At 36.0% G+C, this 16589-nt stretch overlaps 1 protein-coding gene across 2 annotated transcripts in view; it reads right to left on the bottom strand.

Annotated features, from left to right (window-relative positions):
* Positions 1–16589, bottom strand: part of SCFD2 (sec1 family domain containing 2) — a 430823-nt gene that overhangs the window by 234597 nt on the left and 179637 nt on the right. For both annotated transcript variants that reach the window (XM_032274167.1, XM_032274166.1), the window contains exon 5: positions 12310–12559. In XM_032274167.1, the coding sequence (XP_032130058.1) occupies positions 12310–12559 (250 nt within the window). The remainder of the gene's footprint in view (positions 1–12309; positions 12560–16589) is intronic.

Below are 16589 nucleotides of genomic sequence, written 5' to 3' on the forward strand. Positions count from 1 at the left end.
TAAACCAAAAGTGGCTGGGGGTGATGAGGGGTTACACAGAGGCAATTGTGATAGGAAAGGATGAGGCCAATAACTAAAAGGAAGAAAATCTTAGAAGATGCAGAGAATACTGATCACACTGTTGGGCTCCTTCCCCAACTCTCTCCTAAATATGGCTCTATCTATGGACTTCTCATTTAGGCAAATATAAAAGGCAAACACCAACCAGAAAAACATATTAGCAAAATGTATAAGAATTAATAACTATCATAATCCAAGTGCTCTGATTTTAAATCATTAAGCATAAAATGACTGATTCAGCAGAAACAAAAGGAAAAAGGCAGTCATCAACAATGAAATTTATATGTGGATTCTACCTTGATCTTTATGATTCCAAATTTTCTACAATGAGAATTTATGACTTTAATAATAGAGAAAAAAGCTTAAAGGCATTAAAATATAAAATTAAATTTATGAATGTTGCCTGGGATCAGTATGCAGGACGAATAAGTGGGTATGCATGGAGTCAGGGATGTCAAAGAGAAGGCCATGGGCCAATGGATGTCTGGGAATAAAGAGGCATCTTTGAAGAGATGTGAATAGCATAACAAAGGAAACAGAAATGGGCTACAGGGAGTTGCTGACTACCATGGGGGCGAAGGTGAGTCAATGATTCCATTGCTTCCTTCCTGAGATGACGGTGTGGCCCTGAAAAAGACAGATAGTTCTGAGGAAGAGCTGATTTGGAAGTGGATGAGGGAGTACATTGATTCAGACAAAAATAAAAAGCATGTGAAGTTAGAAACATAGAATGGCAGAGGAAGAAGAGATCTTAGATTTGTCTAAAGCAAGATTCTCATTTTATGATGAGGATACTGAGTCTGCAGTGAGCTGAGTGACTTGCAGGTTACATACCTGAGGGCAGACTTCAAGTGCAAATTAGGCCTCCTCCCTGCTGTGCTCTTTTCAGTCACATCACATCATCTCTCCAGTTTGATCCATAGCTATGTATTCAAGAAAAGTATTCTTGTGTTCCATGCATTCCATCTCTTCTCTTTCATGATTGAAAAATATATCTCATATCTAATGTATTGTTAACAAGAATCAGTAATAGATGATCTCTTAAACAATTCATTGTGTAATTACAAACACAATTATTACTGCCAGTATTGTCATAAAAATTGGTGACATGGACAGTGTGTGTCATGAATTTGTACACATTTAATATCAGTGCAAGAAGATTCATTCCAGTGTCTCAGATAAGAATAACCATTTTTATGATGTGGCATGGAAAAATTAAGTACTTGAGAAGGTAATTTGTAGTGATCCTTTAATATGTCAGCAAAATTACATAACTAGTTAGCTGCCTCAATAGGAAGCTCTAAGTATCTTTCTATACAGCTTGTGATATATTTTAAATATATACTAAACAACTTCACTTAATACAGTGTTTAATCATATGTGCTGTGGGTAACTATTTTAATATGTTGGATAGTGAAACTAAATGTAACGGTTCCAACATTTCTCCTGGGAGTGATTTTGGCAGACATATGTTCTTCATCAGAGTTTCCAGCAGAAATCTTAGAAATCAAGAGGAAAAATAGACCATATTATACCAAACAGCCTTGCAAACCACAATAGAAAACGAGTATTTAATGCTGTTTTTTGTTTTGTTTTGTTTTGGCAGCTCTGAAATAACAAACCTGAAACACTAGAAATGAAGGTGCATTCTGTAATGGAAAAGTCTAATAGAGGCATAGCACAACAAATGAGAATATTTAAATTAGATATAAGAGTTTAGGCAAAATCCTTTCTGAAATGAGTGTTTCCTACCTCCTGAAGTTTTCCTTTAGCTGAGCGGAGAAATATGACAGTCATTGTTTTGCATACTCTCACTCACTGTAATGAGCTAGAATTTTCATTCAAGTGTAGGTGACATGAAAGCTGGTGACGGACATGTAGAATCATTCCTCCAGTTAGCATTGCAACATCCTTGTCATCACCAAGCCGGGAGGTATGCTCAAGGTTTAAGGGACAATTTCTCAAGGAAAAGATTTTTGAAATTTTGAAAACTGCTTTTCAATTGAAATAGTGTCCTGAGAAGCAGAAATATGCAGCTCTACATATCCTGAAATTTGATAAATTACTGAGGGGAAACTGTGGGATGAAAGAAGAATGCAGAGGAGACAGTAAAGGAGACACAAGGGGAAAAAAGTCTTATTGGTGCCTCATCTTTTACAATTCTCTGTTTGGAAGTACTTCATGTGTAATAAAGAAGACTCACTTTCTACAAGGCTAGAGAAATTACTTGGCTAAGTATGAAAAATACTTTGTTTGAAAGACATAACTTCTCAAACATAATAAACAAAATGTCAATGACTTGTGCTAACAGAGATGAAAGCTTTTATAATTAAGTGGTAGCCATGAATAGCAATAATAATTTTATATGGTCCACATCTACCCAAACTTTTCCAAAGAGGAGAGATAACATAAACAAATCATTGCAAATCAATTTTTACTGCTGGTTGTAGAATGTGGCCTTGTTTGACTATGGGTAAGAGTATATACGTGCTTTCCTTTGGAAACTAGAGCTGAAGGCAGTACCATGAGCTGCCTTCCACAACCCAGAGAAAAACAAGTACTCTACTCCTCTATCATTCACAGTTGATGAGACTCTGCTCTGTTAGATTTCTAGTGGGGAATGCAGGAGAACCCCAAATGAGAGCTCACTAGACTATGCTTACCTTCCCAGTGTTCTTAAGAATACTGCTCTCCATTTGTCTGTCAATGAACATTTAGGTTGTTTCCATATCTTGACTATTATGAATAGTGTTGCAGTGCATACCAGAAAGCTAATAACTCTTTGAAACAATGGAATATTATTCAACCTTAAAAAAGAAGAAAATTCTGTAATAGGAGGCAACATGGATGAACCTTGAGGACATTACACTAAGTGAAAGAAGCCAGTCACAGAAGTACACATACTGTGTGATTCCATTTATATGAGGTATAGGCAAATTCATAGAATGAAAGAGTGGAATGATGGCTGGCCAGGGCTGGGGAGAGGGGAACTGGGGAGTTGTTTGCTAATCAATGGAGGACAAGATGAAAGAGTAGGACTTACTCTACTTATTCTGCTCTGTAACATGGTATCTATGGTTGACAATACTGTACTGTCCACTTTAAAACTGTTAAGAGGGTAGATCTCGTGTCAAGTGTTCTTATTACAACAAAATAAAATTTTAAAAAAGAACAGTGCCTTTTAAACCAGACCTGTCTTTCCTAATTTGTTATACATGGTTGATCTTAAACAAGGTAATGGACAGGCAAGAAAAATAGAGAAGAAAAAATTTAGAAAACTCCTAAAATAGAAACTTTTAAAAAGTTGAAGATAATTTTTAAAAAGCATGGTCCACTATAAAAGTAATCTATACATTTTATGAAAATCAAGGTGAAGCTTTTGATTATTCTAATTAGAGTAACAGGAGTCTCTATACCATTATTTTATGTCAAAGTTTTGGGAATTAAATAGCAAAGGAAGCACAGACATAGATGTAGCTGGAAAAAATACCATCTTGAACAGAACATGAGGAGAGCTGTGCACCTTTCATAAAACTTACTTTTCACATTCTAGTTTCTTAAAGTCCTAGAACTCAATTAACACAATTCCTACCAACGTACAACTGTCAGATCCTCATGGCAGGAAGCTTTGCTCATAGACTAAATTAGACTTCCTGGCTGGCTTTAGTTTCCAGAGATTCTGCCTTATACTGAACCCAAAACTGCCTCTCAGCCTTTTCTGTTCAATAGACAGAGTTCTATGAGAAGTCTGCTTCCACCTAAATGCTAACTTTATAGAATCTATTTGAAAGAAAAACCTATTCTACATCACTAGTAAATTTAAGTCAGATTAAAATGTAAACAATTTTAATTTTTTTGTTTTAGTTAAAAGTAGTCAAAAAAGAAGACCACTGGGTACTTTCCCTTGCCTTCTGATAAAAGTACAGTGCGTCATTTTATCCATCTGGAAATCTTTTAGATTTCTAGTAATTTCTAGAGTTAGAGATTCAAAAGCATTCCTCTGTAATCAATGCCTAAGACCAGTGCTCTAGTATAAAGATTGGAAATTGTAAGTTTGTCTACAAGCTGAATTCTGTCCTCCAATAAGATTTCTTTGATTCATGTAATATTTTGCAAAATAAGCCAATTTCTTAAACTTTGGTGATTTCAAATTTTTAAAAATCCAGATTCCTGGCTTCTTGAGAGAGTGGCAATATCAGACTCATGCTTCCCTGGCAAAAATAAGAGGAGTTCCAGTTTGACACAGTCTCCACCACTCCCTATTGCCCCTTTTTGTAAGATTGTATATCCCTGCCTTTTATCATTGCATTTTCACTGTTGTTTTTCCAAAACCTAACCTTCTTTACTTATTTATATTTCTTGCTAGCCCCTGTAAATATCTGAGTTTGAGACTATTGTGCTAACCCATGGTTTCAACCATTCTGAAAGTATGAAGACACACTATAATTATGCTTTTAGTATCTGTTAACTGAAAAATGGAAAAAATTCTGTAACTTCAGCACTATCTTTAAATAAACTTATTTTTTTATAAATTACAACTGTATCTATAAATATTTGTATATCTATATGTGAAGAGTAATATTTAGTTCATGGATAATACATAAAGCATTCATGAAGCAGTGAATCTTTGCACTAAGCCTTATGTTTTCCCAGGGATTCATGAGTCAAAGGTTGAGAATCACTGGTCTAGCAAAAGGAATTCTGGACTGGGAACTGGGAGCCACTAACCCTAGTCCTATCCCCTCATTGAACAGGCTATGATCGGTGATTTGAGGCAAGTCAAATCTTTTGTGGCCTCAATTAACTTTGATATCCTCACTAGCAAAGTGAATAGACTAGATGATTGCTGAGAACATTTCCATCAATAAAACACAGTAATACTGTGCCTTGAGTCCTTTTATCTACTATAAAAACCCAGGCATCCACAAAACTACCAAAAAGTATACTTTGATGGATTAAAGGAAAGAAATCCATGAAAAACCTGAAAACATAGTGAAAACTAACTCTACCATTTCCAGATTTAGACACAATACCATATTTTCTGTCCCAAACCATGTTTGAAAAACTATTAGTGTATTTGCAAATAAATTCTCCCAAAAAGAAGTTAGTATTACAGATATATTTCACTTAATTCATATATCTAGGATATACTTATTAGACATGCAAGGTTATGAAAATGAGCACACAACTACTAAGAGACAGAGTCAAAACCAGAACCCAGACCCACTTGACTCCAAATCCTGTGCTCAGAGCTTCTGCATTGTATTACCACTGTCCCAGGATTTCAATACTTAGAGAGCTTACACTAATGCTAGGTACGTAAATGTGGTCAATAGATATTGATAATCGGAGAATGTCTGTGATATAAGCCCAGTGATACCAGCACTCAATAGATCATTATTTCAGTATATACTATAAAAATGTTAATACCATAACTCTAATATTAAAACACTGGGCATCACTCCAACTCACAGTATCTTCTCTTAGAATTTCCTCTGTCAGAGAAGTCTATAATTGTAGCAAATACAAGTTTCCTACCTAATGTACATTCTCACCTTCTATCTTCTAACAGAATGCTTATTTGTTTATGACAAATATACACCCAGTTAAAATATACGCTCATCAGATTCTTTTGCAGCCAGAGGTTGCCATGAAACCCAGATCTAGCCAAGAATGCAAGACTTCTGAGTGGGGTTTTCAAGAAAGCTATTGTTTTCCTAATAAAAAAGGACAGACTCAGCTAGTATATGCCTTTTACCTTCATTCTTCCTCACTTCTTTTCCAAAGCATAGACGCTTCTCCCAGGAGGAGAGGCGCCCAGCTCGTGAAAATGATAATAAAAACGACACCCAAGACAGTGAAGAAGGAAGTCAGAAAGGGCAGAATTCTGCCTGGACTTCTTGCTTAGAAAAATCAACCTGAGTTGTTATGCTAACATGGCAAATTTTTCTCTGCATACATCTGAGTATCCTAATGTATGTAAAGATACAGTAATTGATAATACCAAATTATCAACATTAAAATAAGAGTTTGATAAGTGTAAATTATGGTTCTTAGGGTATTATCATGCCTCTGTAATGAACCACTGCATTTTTGAGTCATTCATTCTCCAGCTTTACACTAAACCTAAACAGATGAAGCCGTTGTTGATCTGGACTTAAATGATACTATAGAAAAACAGGGAAAATCAATGAGTAATAATGTGAGTAAATCAATGAGTAATAACAAAACATGTTTAGCAAAAGAAATTTTTCCAAAGTAGTTTTGTGTGTCAAAAATAATTTTAAAGTTTTGTTTTCCTTTGTTTCCTGATTCAGAGCTTTCTGACCAATATCCCCTACAGCACTGGTTTGGTGCTAACAGGTCAGGTGTGCCAAGCTGCTGCTTTGCTTCAGTCCACAGGTCAACTGGGTAGCACCCAGACTGGCCAGAGCCCCCAGGGCTGCTTTCCTTTGATCACGAGATCTCGTCCACTTACCTCAATCTACTATGCAAATATTCTCATTGTTACATGATGAGAAAAGCATGGGGAAGCACTGCCCTATATGACAGCTAGATGCTACCAAAATAATAACAGTGGTGGGAGAAAAATAACCTATTTATAATACTAGATGGACCAAACATTAGCTAATATTCATAACATCATTTGATTCTCAGCAAAATCATGAATGGTCAATTGGGCAGTTATGTTTATATCAAGGTTTAAGGATGGGTGATTTGCCCACCAACACTCACTGCTGAAAAACAGCAGAGCCCAGACTTTCAAATCAAGAATTTCTACATCCAAACATTATGCTTTTTTTGATACACCTCTCTATATAATGACATTCCAAGTTTACACAGATCTTTAAAAATAGTGTTTTGATTTCACTCTCTGAAGAAAATTCAAACAGTTTTCTTTGTTTTCTCTTGTGACTGCCATGCAAACACTAACGTATGTGGAACCTGATACTCTCTTTGAACTTAGCAGGACTGAGAAAGCATAACACTAATCAACATATTTGGCTGTACAATTTTCTTTTTACAGCTCCCTACCCTCAAAAAGCAGAGAGCCAACCCTTGTTATTTTGTGTGAGTAGAAAAGTGAGTTTTTGCCCACCACTCTAGAAATCTCCCCAAAAGTACCTATTAAAAAGAGAACAGAGTAGAAATAAAATAGTATGCTGCCATTGAATATGCTTAAGTTTTTGTTTTGTTTTGCTTCATTTTGTTAGAGTTTCTTATTGCCTTTCCATACAAGGGAACAATATAAAGAAATGAAAGAAACTGTCAAAAGTAAACCACATATTTAAGAGATAAAAAACAGTATAAATTTTAATCCACAGGGCAATCACTATCAAGACATATTATTGAACTAAACAGAATTTAAGTTTCCTACCCTTGTTTTAGAATGCTGGACAACCAATAGATCTCAATGGTTAGAAATAACACTTTAATTTCTTTATAACAATGCAGAAACAAAGAGGATACATGCATAAAAATAGGGAGGTATGGCAAGATCCTATAAGTAGCTAATATAGACACATTAAAAAGCACAGGCACTATCTAAAATATTAATCTGGATATTAATTCTCTGTTCAGAGAATAGGAACATAATGGGATGGCTGAGCATGCATGGCACAAAATGTTCTATGTAAGCAAACATGAGTTACAGAATACAATACATGAAATGGTTACAGAGGTGGGCTTGTGGCAGGTTTAGAATATCACGTTTAAAGACATGGGCTGCAGATCCAGAATACATGGGCTCAGTTTCGGGCTCTACTGTTTATCTGTTGGGTGATGACAGCACACTCAAATTTTTAGTATGCAAAAACGGCTACTATCTTGATCCTGTCAGCAGTTAAGATAGTAATGCAGAGTAGCCCATCATGTTCCCAAAAGAAGCAGTCCTGAACTCCTTAATCCTGAATGTTGAAATGCTAAAAGATCAGAATCCCTAAAGCTAAAATCCTAAAAACTGCAATCCTAAAAGATCAAAATCCTAAAAATATAATTCTGGAAATTTTTTTTTTAAATCTTTAAAGATATTTACATTTTTAAAAGGTGATTTATTTGAGAAACAACATGACAGAACACTCCATAAGCCACTTTACACAATAAAACAGGCAACATTAATATGTATTTTTAAAAGCATAAACACTCAGGTACACTAATGACAGTCATGGGGGTAAAATAGTTAAGATGAGAAGAGCTGTATTTACAGAGAAAAAGAGTCAAAAAGGGAAATGTATACACACATATATCCTCTAGTTGGTAATCATGTGCAGCCAGCTTTATGTAAATGCATTCATCTGAATTTAAAATGATAAACAACCTATGTCTTTTAACAAGATAGATCAAAAACCATGATGGCTAAGAGAGGAAACAAACCAAATACACAATGAGTCACCACCCACAAGAGCCAAGATTTCAAGAAATTCTGTCTTTCACAGGTACAGATGTACAAAAAGGACACCTCTTCATTTATCAAGGAAGTTGCAATGTTTTTATATACACGCACGATGCTTACACACAAAGTCAATGTTGTGATAATGTACTTTCATTTAGTCAAGTTTACAAAAAAAAAAAAATCATTAAATGAGTTAGAACTCTTTTAACATGGCTCAGGCTGAAGAAGCCTCAGGACTCTGGGGATCAGTGGTTGTAAGTTCTGGAGTCTAAAGTCCAGCAAGCCTGGAGTTCTGTTGTCCAAGGCAGCAAAAGAAAAGTCTGTCCCAGTTCTCAGAGAGAGACCAGTTTGCCTTCTGTACTACTATAGTTCTATCCTGGCCCCAGCTGTTTGGATGGTGGCCACCAGCACGGAAGGGCAGATCTTCCCACCTAATCAACTCAGGCTCACACACTAATTTCCTCTGGAAACACCTTCACAGACACACCCAAAATAACGTCTCACCAGATTTCTAGGTATTCTTTAATACAATCAAGTTGACAACTAAAATTAAGTCCACAAGTCCACACCTTGTCAGTTTGGCAACCATGCACATCTTCTTAAACCATACTTAATTTCCAAATCAAGACAATAACAAGATAATTCCACCAAACAGGATGCAGCTATTCTGTGTTTGTAATTTTCAGGATTTTAGATGTTAGGAACTTAGGCTTTAGGGATTTTGATCTTTCAGATATCAAATTCCAAATTGGTGTTCAGAACTGTGTCTTTCAGGATTATCCAAACCAGTAAAACTAAAGTACTATATAAAAAGTTGAACTGTTATTCAATTTTTAATCAATTGCTTATTTTCAATAATTCTTTTTAACCAAATTTTCATCAACTGCAAAATGTGCACGAGGCATAAAATAAATTTTGCCACTCGGTAACAAGAAAGCCAAAACTATACGTTGGAATAACGTGAGCGCAACACCTTATGCCAACTTGCCAACAGCAAACTGTAGGCAAGTTCACTGTAAAAGCCAGGCTACCCTAGTTTCACCACACACAAAGCACATTTGGAAAGCAATTCAAATTCTTCCAATACGTACTGGAATATCCTTTTCTACTCTACAAGACTGAGTCAGAGTCACCACTGTCCCAATACCATGCTATTACTTTTTATCCTGAGACGTAAATCAATAGTCATTTCAGCAGCTAACCGAAAACATAAACCCTTCTTTTAAGGACATTTGGTTTCCTGACATACTTAGTAAGGGGTATGTCTATAATGGCCAAGTAAAAGTCTATCTCCAGAAATAAAGTCCTTTTGGTCTTCACAAAGGCTGAAAAATGTGTGTGTGTGTGTGTGTGTGTGTGTGTGTGTGTTCTAGTGGAAAGTTCACATATGTCAAATTTAAGTAACACATCTTCTTTACCCTGTTTAAAGTGTATATCCAAAGCTTAACCAGGCAGCAATGTATACTTAGCAATGTGTACTAAAAATTTAAAAATACACTAAAATTTCCACATATTCTTATTTTTAATCTTTAATCTCTGAGTTTACAAATTTTGTTAATATTAGTATGAATGCACAGAAGTATTTTAAAAGCAAGAAAATGTAACATCCTAAGCAACCATAAATAGAGAAACTAATTATAAAATGAAGTGCTTGGCCAATGAACACCGTGAGTCAATATCAAATGAATATTCTTACAGCATGATTTCAGTTCCAAAAGTACCATAGCAACATATGAATGTGAAAAAAAGCTATCCAAATAACCTTGGTTAAAACATGTCCTCTTGTTACCTGTTTCTGAAATTATGCTTCTTAGGAATAACTTTTCATTAAATTCTCCTAGCATTCAAATGTACTTTGAAACCTAGCACTCTTCTAAGCATTATATAAATCATATTAAAACTTTCTAAGTTGATATTTATCTATGGCCAAACAAACACAGAATCACATACAGTGTTACACTTAATGAAATGGCAACAAATTCCGCAAGTTTTTCTCAAATGGATTTTAAGTTGGCAAACAGGTTTTATGCTAAGCAAGAAAATGTTTCATTTCTGTGGAAACTTCATTCAATTTCCATCTTGTCAGAGTTTCATTTTCCATAACCAATCATAAGAAAGGTCAGCAGTGTGCACAAAGTGAAGTTCACATGCATGGGAGACTGATGTTTATAGCTGCACAACCTGTTCCTGAGAAGTCCAGACACTCTTTTCAGAGAGGCCCAGCAGAGGACAAGAGGAAAAGATGGAGGATATATAAACTGTCTCAGCTGCAGCTTCCTGAATGGAGAGGTTTTCATACACCTAAACACACACACACACCACACAGACACACACACACACACACACACACACACACACGCACATACCAGCAAATGAACGGAAATTTGGTACATTTTTTAAGCACTCATGTTTTACACAGAACTTCTAATAACTTCTTACTTTCAGATAGACATAGGTTCAATCCATACTCATGGAAATTTGCTTTACACAAAATATAAATAATAATATTGAATTTGATACAAAATAACATGATTGCCTTCATGAGTTATATTGCAGTTATTACTGGAAGTGAAAGCAGTTAGATTTTATAACGTTCAATTATATTTCCCTAAAATTAGCAGAACCTACTTTACTGGGATAATTAGGTATTATTCTGTATAATACCAATTAATTCAAATTCAAAATAAAATAAAATAAGTCAAAATATAAGTCTGGGCATGATGGTTCACACTTGTAATCTCAGCATTTTGGGAGGCCAAAGGGAGAGGACTGCTTGAGCCCAGGAGTTTGAGACCAGCCTGAACAACATAGTGAGACCCAGTCTCTATGTAATTAAAAAAAATACACACATATACACACACACACACACACACACACACACACACACACACCCCTGTTATATATATGTGCATATATGTCATAGGTGTGTGTATATAAATATATATATGTCATATATACAGACGTGTGTGTGCATGTGTATATGTATACAGATATATATATTCACTGGAAATTAGAATTTATATACATTTATATATAAATGTATTAAAGAATAAATAATATATAAATGTACAACTTATATATTTATATATGGAATGTATATGTACATATATTACACTACTCCTGAAAATGGCAATTTCCAATCTTATAATATTGTGTAACATCTCAAAGAAACAGTTTTTAAAGTTTGAAATGACAATCTCACAGAGAACATATCAACAGAAACTCTTTGAATAGGATGTACTATATTTTTTTTCCTTACAGATAATATGCTCTGTATTTTGCTACTTTAACAAGGTCTTGGCTCTAAGGAATATTAATTCTGACAAGCAATTAGAAGGGAGGTCATGTCACTACCATGCCATTGCAGGAAAATACTGCAGTAGAAACTTCTAATCCTATAGACCAGGGGTCTCCAACCCAGGCTGCAGACAGGTAGGGCCTGTGGCCTGTTAGGAACGGGGCTGCACAACAGGAGGCGAGCAGTGGGCGAGCAAGCATTACCACCTGAGCTCCGTCTCCTGTCAGATCAGTGGCAGCATTAGATTCTCATAGGAGTGTGAAGCCTACTGTGAACTGCACATGTAAGGGATCTAGGTTGTATGCTCCTTATGAGACTCTAACTAATGCCCGATGATCTGAAGCAGAACAGTTTCATCATGAAATCATGCACCTCCACCCCATCCCCCGACTGCTGCCTTTGGTGCCCAAAATGTTGGGGATCATTGCTATAGGCTGGCTGGCATCCTTCAGGTCTCATGAAATTCCAAACAACTCCGATGAAGACAATTACCTCCTCTTCCCAAAACAGTGCTTATTTTTAAACTTGTTTTGTATATCAGTGATGTTTGGACACTCACCTGTGATTTTTTGCAGCAAAGGTGACAATTCAGATTCCTCACAAAAGACCTGAGCCAAAGCTTTCTTGACTTTTTCTTCTGCTTCACCCAGGTCTTTGGCTGCTGTGAGCTCTTCAGTGACAGAATAAATATATACGAGAAGGATCAGCAGTTCCTCAGGACTGTAGTCCTCATTGGTTCTCTGGGTTACAGGCTTAATCATGGGCAACAGCTGATTTAACACCACAGACATTGCTGATTCCCCAATGCTCTGAAATAAAAAGTGAAATGAACATATGTCAATCTTCTACAAAGACATAATTTATGCGCCATATTAGTCTACAGATAGCTTGCACATAAGTCTATATATGATATTTACTGACTGCATCACTGTTTTTTTTTTTTTTTTTTTGAGGCGGAGTCTTGCTCTGTGGCCAGGCAGGAGTGCAGTGGTGTGATCTCGGCTCACTGCAACCTCCCCCTCCTGGGTTCAAGTGATTCTCCTGCCTCAGCCTCCCAAGTAGCTGGGACTACAGGCATGCATCACCATGCTCAGCTAATTTTTTGTATTTTTAGTAGAGATGAGGTTTCACCATGGTGGCCAAGATGGTCTCGATCTCCTGACATCATGATCTGCCTGCTTTAGCTTCCCAAAGTGCTAGAATTACAGGTGTGAACCACTGTGCTCGCCCCACATTGCCTTTTATTTGTGTGTTTCCTGTCCTGAAGAGAATACTACAAGAAGTTTGGCATTCGAGTTTTTGTTTTGAAAGTCCTAATTTGTAAAATGGCTAGTCAAGTTGTAGGTTCCATTATATCATCTTAATATCACTTAAACAAATAGAGTCCATTAATTTTAAAGAAAAAACTGCAAGTACATCAGATACTTTTAAATTTTAAAGAAAAATAGTATATTTGTAAGATGATATCAAATAAATTTTAAGGAAAATAGTATATATGTAACATAATATTATTTAACAACAACAACAAAAAAACATGGCAGAATCTACATCCAAATGAAAGCTGACACTACAAAGGAATCACCTCAGATTTTGCAGCATATTCTTTTTAATAGTCTCTATATCAGCAAATATTAGCATTCTTTCTCATAACAATAAAAAGTTAATTTCTGCTAAATCTGGCAAATAAAATATGGGATCAAACTGTGTAATGTCACTCAGGATTCAAAATTTCTTTGAGTGAGTCAGTAGGTAACTCACATTAAATTTTTTTTATTAAAATTGCCTTTAGCTCTTCCACAACTTCTTGAGTGATACTTAGCAGAGAACTTCAAAATTCTTTGAATGTGATAATAGCACTGTAGTACTGGAGTAAGTGTGTAAGTTCCCAGAAACTATACATATTTCTATCATAAATTCTGAGATTTTTGGTGAATACAGGACTCATCTTAAATAATATGATTTAATTCCTCTTAAAATATAAAATAACCCTATAAGACAACTCCACAATTTGTATTTACATTCAAATCAGGGGTCAAATTAACACAACTTGCAACTTACATTATTCATTCAGAAGCATTCATTGAGCACCTACTATGTTCTAGGTATTAGTCTAGGAATGCAGCAGTGAACAAAACAAATTCCCTGCTTTCATAGAATTTACATTCTAGTTAGAGAAAACAACTAAAAAACAAAAGAAGCAAAACATAAACAGTAGTCCACCCTTATCCGTGGTTTTGCTTTCCATGGTTTCACTTACCTGGGTCCAAAAATATTACATACAATAAGTTATTTTGAGAGAGAGAAAGAGAGAGAGAGAGTTCACATTCCCATAACTTTTATTATAGTATAACTGTTCTAATTTTTATTAGTTATTGTTAGTCTCTTATTGTGCCTCTTATTATGACAAATTAAACTTTATCATAGCTATGCAAAAAGAAAAACATAGTATATATAGGATTCAGGACTATGCACAGTTTCAGGCATCTACTGGTGGTCTTGGGTCTTGAAATGCATCCCATGCAGATCAGCAGGGAGTACTGTAGTATATTAGAGTGGTAAGTGCTATGAAGAAAAATAAAGCAGGAAAGGAAACCCACTTTAGGATATGTGCCTGTGTGTGTGAATGTGCACTAGATTACATAGGAAAAGCCATGGTAAAAGGAAATATTAGAATAAAGAAATACCAATAGAAACTCCTCCTTTTTTGAAGGGAAAGTTAACAGCAAACAGCTGAATGTTGTTCTGTGCTGAAATGGTTACCCAAAATGAGCTTTTCAAGTCAAGTCATCTCCACACCTGGAAAAATTTGGACAGATCATCTCAAGGTGAAGGTTCATAATTATATTTCATATACAAAAAGCAGGTGTTACCATTTATTTCCACTAAAAATCCTGGATGTTCACAATGTACTATACAAAAATAAAATGCTCAGTCCTTGGAATGAATAACGTAAAAATGGAAAAGAACAGAACGGAGATTTTACTGTCACATGGTGGACAAGACACAGTTTACCAAGTGTAAACACACACATGCTTCCAAAGGATCAGGGGACCAAAAGTTTTGAAGACACGCTAGGACTTCCCCATAGCTTCAGGAGTCTCTTTAGAGCAGGAGTGTCTAAACTTTTGGCTTCCCTAGGCCACACTGGAAGAAGAATAACTGTCTTGAGCCACACATAAAATACACAACCACTAACGAAAGCTGACAAGCTACAAAAAAAAAAATTGCAAAACAATTTCATAATGTTTTAAGAGAGTTTATGAATTCCTGTTGGGCTGCTGCATTCAAAGCTATCCTGGACCATGTGCAGCCCGTGGACTGTGGGTTGGACAAACTTGCTCTAGAGGAACCCTCAAGTGTTTCTTTGCTTTATAAGTTGCCAAAAGTAATTTAAAAGAAAAGAGTCCTGTGGTTGGCCTGATAAAAGAAGGTCATGAAGGCTGCAGCTTTCATTTTTGCTGTTTGTTTACTCAATCACTAACTCCTTGGATGACAATAAACAGATTCCTTCATTGCTTTATATCCCATTTCTAGACACCAGGTGTACACATAAAACATCTATCCTATAGGAGCCCTCTGGGTCTCTCCCCAGAGCAAATGGATTTTCTAAAATATAGTTATAAAAAGTTTATATAGTTATAAAACAGAATAGAATAATCACCACGATCATTTGTAAAGATTCATTCACTAACATCTGGCCTTCAGAGCTTCATTTTCAAGTCATTGGTCTATAATATGTGCTAGAGAACAAAATTCCTCATTAGTGATACCCTATCAGAATTCTGTTGTACATACCCATTTCTAAAATTACATTCTAAATCTGTTTAATGCATCCCAAGTATTCAACAACTGAACTGAATACAAAGTCAGGAATACTGACCAGTCATAAGAACCAGGGGAGATGATGGAAATAAAGAGATTCTATTTCAAAAAAGCTAGATTCCAACACTGATTGTTCCTCTAACTCCTTAACTTCTCAGGATCTCTTCTTTCTAAGCTGACATGATCTGACCAGAGGCTGGCTGGGCAATAAGTCATGTTATGCCCAGATCTCCATTTTTCCTTCCTCACCCACCGCCTTTAAAAAAAAAAAAAAAAAAAAAAAAAACTTTGCCATTGTTGTGAAGGCAGCAATTCATACTCTCACTGCTGGATACTTAACCCAAAAAAGGCCAAAAAAGGCCAGTTGTGGTGGCTCACACCTATAATTCCAGTACTTTGGGAGGCCAATAAGGGAGGATCACTTGAGGCCAGGAGTTTGAGACCAGCCTGGGCAAAATAGCAAGACTCCTGTCTCTACATAAAATAAAAAATTAGCTGAGCATGGTGGCATGTGCCTGAAGTCCCAGCTACTCCAGAGGCTGAGGTAGAAGGATCGCTTGAACTCAGAAGTTTGGGGCTGCAGTGAGCTATGATTGTGCCACTGCACTCTAGCCTAGACAACAGAGCAAGACCCCGTCTCGATAAAAAAAAATTTTTAATGCTGAAAAGAGAAAAGCTTTATTGTGGATACAGATGGACAAATCCAGAAATAATTGCAGACATGCATGTAACATGGGCTGGCATGCACACATGTATTTCCTACTCTGTCCACTGAGAAGTAGTGCTGTCTCAGTAGCAATGAGCATACCCAGTGGCCAGATCTTACTTTCTAATATCATTCTCCAATAAAAGGAACCAGGAATCCTTAAAGAAATGATGCTAGGGATGGAGAAGGGAAAATTCAAGATGAGTCTGAAAGATCTTTTCAAAAAGCAATAAAGTGGAAACAAACCAAAATGATAACCACCTGTCAAAAGGATACAGAAGCCAAATGTAAGACTTCCCAGTGACCAAAGC

This window comes from Sapajus apella, unplaced genomic scaffold (genome assembly GCF_009761245.1).
Source record: "Sapajus apella isolate SASKATOON/1434 unplaced genomic scaffold, GSC_monkey_1.0 scaffold5, whole genome shotgun sequence".
Lineage (NCBI taxonomy): Eukaryota > Metazoa > Chordata > Mammalia > Primates > Cebidae > Sapajus > Sapajus apella.